The 6,966-nt window shown below is 31.3% G+C and overlaps 1 protein-coding gene and 1 pseudogene across 7 annotated transcripts in view; both read right to left on the bottom strand.

The window, feature by feature from the left end:
• Positions 1 to 6,912, bottom strand: part of LOC105457560 (twitchin) — a 65,713-nt gene extending 58,801 nt beyond the window's left edge. For all 7 annotated transcript variants that reach the window (XM_011702296.1, XM_011702295.1, XM_011702293.1 and 4 more), the window contains exons 1-4: positions 6,883 to 6,912; positions 6,278 to 6,334; positions 6,091 to 6,138; positions 5,699 to 5,764 (exon numbers count right to left, since the gene is read on the bottom strand). In XM_011702296.1, coding sequence (XP_011700598.1) covers positions 5,699 to 5,764; positions 6,091 to 6,135 — 111 coding nt within the window. In that variant the 5' untranslated portion in view covers positions 6,136 to 6,138; positions 6,278 to 6,334; positions 6,883 to 6,912. The remainder of the gene's footprint in view (positions 1 to 5,698; positions 5,765 to 6,090; positions 6,139 to 6,277; positions 6,335 to 6,882) is intronic.
• Positions 1,005 to 4,740, bottom strand: LOC105457559 (annotated as a pseudogene).
• Positions 6,913 to 6,966: the final 54 nt, after the last annotated feature.

Consider the following 6,966-nt stretch of genomic DNA (forward strand, 5'->3'; position numbering starts at 1 on the left):
CTGCGCTTACTTCGCGTAAGCGGCTGTGACGTTGCATTTTGACAGTTGTGTGTATTGACGTAAATTATTTAATTGTAAATTATAGCAAGAAGTAATAAATAGTGCGCGCGAAGCGCGCGTTTGTAGTGCTAGTAACTTTTAAATAGTGCATGAACAGTTGTAAATGTTATGTATGTATGTACCTCGATTTTGTCCTCGCTTTTATACGGCGTAGCTTTGGAAACTCGCGAGTCCTAAAATATACCGATAAATTACGATCCACGCTGTGAATAACAAAAATAGAAATAAATGCTGCATTAATCGTAATTCGCATGTACCTCTAATTTTCTGATAGGTTTAGGCGCGTCGTCCTCGGTTCTCGAAGCCCAGATATCCTACGATCGCGTATTATTTTATTACGTTAATCAAAAGTATAACATAATAAAAAATATATGTATAATGTATGTATAATAATGCATATGTGCATCCTGTACCTCAATATCGTCATCGGATTCGTGTATTTGCGGTTTAACAGTAGGTAATAAAACGTCCTAAAAAATTGAAAAATAAATAATTGTTCTCCAATATGCATACTCATTGCATCTAATTAATTTCAATTTCTATCCGATAATTATTTATTTCATCACACGTGCGTGTGTATAGTGCATATATGCGTATACCTTATCGATTGTAATAGAATTTCGTTCGCGCTCGATGGATTTCGGTGCCCATACGTCCTAAAATATAATATATCAATTTTAAAATAAATAAAATAAGAGTTTTGTTATCCGCTGTAAAATTATATTGTCTAACTAACGTAATTGTAGTGCGTGTAGTAAGTTTTGACATCTCGTTCGAGTGGAAGTTTGTGTGGTGTGTCTGTAGAGTACGCGGTGTCCTAAAATAACATTTTATCAAGCTAATTCACAAAGATTCATAAGTGTAAAATACGAAAGTGTGAGTTGTGTGAAGTGATGTGGAGTGAAACGAAGCGAAATGTTATATGTATTCACATATTCGTGTACCTCATGGTGTGGGACGCGTTTATCATCGTGTCCTTTCGATTTCGACGTCAATTTGTCCTAAAAAATGTCAACGATATATTTTAATGTATTCTGTATACGGTATTTTTTAGCAAAAAAGATCTAATTTTGCATTTATTTCGCGCGTGTATTAAATTTTTAACATAGAATAATTTTCCTAAAATAAACTCTATTGACTTCTATCGATTCACTATCCATCTCATTATTCTTTCATTAAAAAATATAAAGTAAATGAACAAAACTAAATTATTTTTTAAATCGTACTCGTATTATCTGTCTCGCCTATAATTATCTACCTCGTCATTTCGCGTGGACTTGATATCACGCTCTTTCGTTTTGTCCGAAGCTATTCTACCTCCTTCAGTTTCATCAGGTTTAGACACGCGTCTCTTATCCTTAATTACCGGTATGTCCTATAATAAAAATTCTTTAAAACTCTATTCGTTTTTTGAAGATTTTAAAGATTTACTCAAGTATGCGAGATGTCACATAGTGTACCTCATCTGTTTTGTGTGGTCTGTTTTCGCGTTCCCTCCGCTTGGACCAAATATCCTAAAAGTGTCAGCGTTAAAAAAATATGTAAAAAAATCTGTATGACGTGATGTTTAAGTGTAATGTGCAATGTGTACCTCGATTTCTTCATCGGATTGTCGACGAGATGGTTTATCTTTCGCTTTGGGCGAATCCTAAAATAATACTGTATTTAGATTATTGTGTTCTTTTGAAAATTATCAATTCGACTTTATCACCATAATTATTCTCTACGTGTATACGCTTAAAAGATGTAAGAAATATCTAATGTACCTCGCCATTTTTGTATAATCTAGTCTCGCTCTCCTTCCGCTTAGGATATCGAATATCCTAAAAGTGTTAGCGTTAAAAAAAGGAAGTAAAAAAATTATACGGACTAATATGTATAATGTGTAATATCTAATGTGTACCTCGATTTCTCCGTCAGATGGACGACGGGATGATTTGTCTTTAGGTTTCGGTAAATCCTAAAATAATATTATATTTAAAATATTATGTATTTTTTCTCTATATAAATTTACGCTAATTGTGTACTTATTTAAAATATTAATTTTCATACTTTGCTATATATTTTAGAATCAGTATCGTCACGTTCTTTCGGTTTGGTCGACCAAACGTCCTATAATATTAATATTTTAAAAATGTGTAAAATACTTCTAAAAAATATATTTGTAATTATATACGTATATATATGTGTATATGTATGTGTCGTATACCTCAATTTTTTCGTCAGATTTGTGTGGACGTATTTTGTGAGCGGGTGTGTCGTGTATACATGTTTTATCTTTTGGCACTTCATCAGGCTTTTGTATTTTAGCCGTGGGCGTTTTAGATAGAAGTGTCTTGTCTTTCGGCGCCTCAGCAAGTTTGTGTGATTGTATTTTAGTTGTAGGTGTATCACGTAAAAGTGTCTTATCTTTCAACATGTCCTAAAATATTATTTAAGATTTATCATTACTACTTTCTTTATTCCTACTCAATCTAATTATGTAAGCGTGATAATTAATAATTATATTTGTGTACTTTATCATATTTCTTCGAATCGACATCGCGTTCTTTCGGTTTAGTCGACCACGTGTCCTAGAAAGAGTTATATTTTGGAAGAGTGTAACATATAGTTTTACAAGTTATGGATGATATACATATATCATGTACCTTAATCTCTTCTTGCGAATATATTTTGTGTGTAGGTGTGTCACGAGAAAGTGTTTTATCTTTCGAAATATCGTCGGATTTACGCGGTAGTACTTTACTTGTAGGTGTGTCATGTGATTTCTTCTCTTTCGGAATATCCTAAAAAGACATATGTAAAATTTTATAATCCCTTCTAAAGAGATTCAAACTATTCGCGAATAATATCTGTAATTTAAATGTATTTGCATACTTTTTCATGCTTTTTGAAGTCGCTATCGCGTTCTTTACTTGCCCAAATATCCTAAAAACAATACGAGTTAAAGCTATTGTAATTCGCGCGAGTCTCGTAATAATATTATATACCTCAATTTCTTCATCAGATTCTTGTGGATATACTTTATATGTTGGTATGTCACGAGAAAGTGTTTTATCTTTTGAAATGTCGTCGAATTTACGCGGTAGTACTTTACTCGTAGGTGTGTCATGTGGTTTCTTTTCTTTCGAAATATCCTAAAATGCCATATGTGAAATTTTATAATCCCTTCTAAAAAAAATTCAAACTATTCGCAAATAATATTTGTAATTTAAATGTATTCGCATACTTTTTCATGCTTTTTGGAGTCACTATCGCGTTCTTTACTCGCCCAAATATCCTAAAAACATTAACGTGTTAAAGATGTTGTAATTCGTACGCCTCGCAATAATATACCTCAATTATATACCTCAATTTCTTCGTCAGATTTTTGTGGATGTACTTTATATGTTGGTGTGTCACGAGAAAGAGTTTTATCTTTTAAAATGTCGACGGATTTACGCGGTAGTATTTTACTTGTAGGTGTGTCATATGGTTTCTTTTCTTTTAGAATATCCTAAAAAGACATATGTGAAATTTTATAATCCCTTCTAAAGAGATTCAAACTATTCGCGAATAATATTTGTAATTTAATTATATTTGCATACTTTTTCATGCTTTTTGGAATCACTATCGCGTTCTTTACTCGCCCAAATATCCTAAAAATATTAACATGTTAAAGATGTTGTAATTCGTGTGTGCCTCGCAATAATATTATATACCTCAATTTCTTCGTCAGATTTTTGTGGATGTACTTTATATGTTGGTGTGTCACGAGAAAGTGTTTTATCTTTTGACATATCGTCGGATTTACGCGGTAGTACTTTACTTGTAAGTGTGTCATGTGGTCTTTTCTCTTTCGGAATATCCTAAAATGACATGTATAAAATTATATAATCCCTTCTAAAGAAACTCAAACGATTCACAAATAATATCTATAATTTAAATGTATTCGTATACTTAGTCATGCTTTTTGGAGTCACTATTGTATTCTTTACTCGCCCAAATATTTTAAAAGTATTGATGATTTAAAGATTTATGTTCGTGTCTAGTTAGTTATATTTTAAAAAATATTCTATACCTCAATCTCTTCCGATTTCTTCGGATGTGTCTGATTTGCGGCTGTGTCATGTGGTAATATTTTATGTTTCGGTTTGTCTTCGTCTGATTTTTGACGCGAGTGTGTTGTATCAGTGGGTGTATGGGGTTTGTGTGTCTTATCTGACGACGTATCCTAAAATAAAAAAATATTACGTTTGAAATATCATGTTCTTTTTAAACTGAAATCGAACTTTCACGTAGCATATTCGCATACTCTGTACGGCGCAGATTCATTATCACGTTCTCCCGGATTGTGAATGCTCCAAGCGTCCTAAAATTAATAACGTCGATAAAATACGCAACGTTTCGCAAAATGTTTAATTGTCGTTAACATGACTGAAATGTGCGCAATATAATTATCTGTATACCTCAAGTTCATCATCTGAATCGCGCACGCGTGGCTTAATTGCAGCTTGAGGTGCAACCTAAAAAATTTACCTTTGCTTAATCCTTTTCATTGCAAATAATATATATGCATAAAAATATTTTTTCGTTTTTAGGGAAACTACATTTTGTCGTACAAATACAGCGCGAAATATGTACCTTCGGTTTACGATCGGTTTCACGTACGGAAGAAGTTACTCTGGACTTCGTAGTTTCCTACAACGTTTCATGTATCTATATCGTGTATCTTAAGACGCATGTAAATGTAAAATAAATGCGTCACACGTACCTCGATTCTTACCAATTTACTATCGCGCTCTGTCGGCTTAGACGACCAAACGTCCTAAAATTAAGTGTAATGTGTAATACTGAACTAATGAACGATGTACGATTGAGAGTATTGTGTCGTTGTGTACCTGAATCTCTTCGTCGGATTTGTGTGTGTGTGGCTTGATCTTCGCTGTAAGTGAATTCTAAAAAAATATTCATTTCATTACAAAGTATAATAAAAAAATAAAATAAAATAAAATAATTTGTGCAATTAAAATGTGTAAGTGTACCTCATCTTCAATCATTCGCGGAATTGCTCTTGGCCTGAATGCAGGTACGTCCTGAAACGACGCGAGATAAAATGTTCTCGCATGTCTTTTTAATACAAAGTCTAACGATTCCAATATAAATCTCGATTTTTACCATACAAAATAAAAATACCCTATATTTCCTATTATTTTTGTTCTTCTATACCTTTAAATTCTTATTAACTGTAAAATTTCACAAAAAGCAAATTTTGTATTTCAAGTTTGAAATATGTAATCTTTTTTTTTATTGTGTCTAAAATTATTTGCACATTAAAAGCTTCAAAAATCAAATCTACAGATAAAATTATTTTCAAAAACTACTGCCACTACACAAACTGGTCTGCCAAACAATAAAATCACGTCAAGCTATTAATCTAATATTTGATTCTAAAATAATATTTGATTTCTATAAAATATTAAAAACCTTCTTATGTCGATTTTGAGAAGGTAACAGTTCTCACTCATATTTATACTTACTTTGTTTTCCCAAAAATTATAATTACTAGTAACAACTAATTAATTAATCAATAGCTAGATATTTTGTTAGCACATTATGTAACCGACTAAAAAACCGACGGCAGTATATTCTTTCTTACCTTTTCGGTCGTTTTCTTCTTTTCTATGATAGAAGATCGTCTGCTTTCTACTTTGACTTCTTCGGTCTAAGACACGTAAAACATAAATTAAAATTCGATTGGCGTAAGTTTTATAACTTATAACTAATATTTTTTAACCAAATTTATAACTTAAAACAATGGTAAATAAAACAAATTCTTTATATTTAAAATAAGCTTAATATTATAAGATTTAATTTTTTATAAGATTAAATTATTTTACTAGAATAAAATATTTTAATTTATAGCATTTTATTCTGATTAATAATTTTAAACATCTTTTTCAAAATATCAGTTTTGTAAAATAGTTTGTGATCGTTCTTGGCAATGTTTGCATGACTGCGTGTAAAGTGTGTATGTTTACGTATGTGTACCTTCTGTATAGAAAGACGTCGTGGTGTCGCAGTGCCATCATCCATTATCTATACGATAATTGTAAAAATAATTAAAAATAATGTATATTTTACGTAATATTGTATTTCATCGCGCAAAATAAAAATTTTCCATAGTTCTTAAAGTGTTTATGTAATTTAGTATTATATAATAATATTTTGTATATACCTTTTCTTCAGTCTTAATAAGCGAACTGCGACGGCTCTCTGTCTTGAGTTCTTCCACCTGAAATATAAAAATTTATATATAAAGATTATAAAGTCTATTTTTCTAACTCCTCCTTACGGTCTCCTATCTTAAAATTGCCGTATTACCTGCGTTGAAGCCTCTTTTCCCCAATGTTTAAAAAATCATATCTTCCAGAAAAATAAAGATATAGACTTCTTTTTGGGCTCATCGTATAAATGAATTATGTGGCTATTTTTTAAGAAATCGATTTTATTTAAAAATGGCCGATTCAAAATAGCCGATTAAAACGTAATTTTTTTGAAAATTTATTTTTTTCAAAAATTGTTAAAATTTGTTTAATCAAAATGGGTGGTGATGGTGGGTGATGGTAGTGGGTGGTAATAAGTGGTGGTCGGGTGATGCAAAGCGTCATTTTTTTTGAAAATTTATTTTTTATCAAAAATTGTTAACATTTGTTTAATTAAAATGTAAATTGGTATAAATGTTATTGGAAGATGTATGGGATCCAATATGCAGCGCGCGCGAAGCACGCGCCTGTTATGTACTAGTTATTCAAAAAATATAAAATAACAATAAACTCTCACCTTGCTGACTGATTCCTTGCGACTCGTGATTTTCTCAGGTTTAGGTGTGGTTTCTCGAGATATCTGTACATAAATAATATTAGA

This window comes from Wasmannia auropunctata, unplaced genomic scaffold, assembly GCF_000956235.1.
Source record: "Wasmannia auropunctata unplaced genomic scaffold, wasmannia.A_1.0 LD335207.1, whole genome shotgun sequence".
Lineage (NCBI taxonomy): Eukaryota > Metazoa > Arthropoda > Insecta > Hymenoptera > Formicidae > Wasmannia > Wasmannia auropunctata.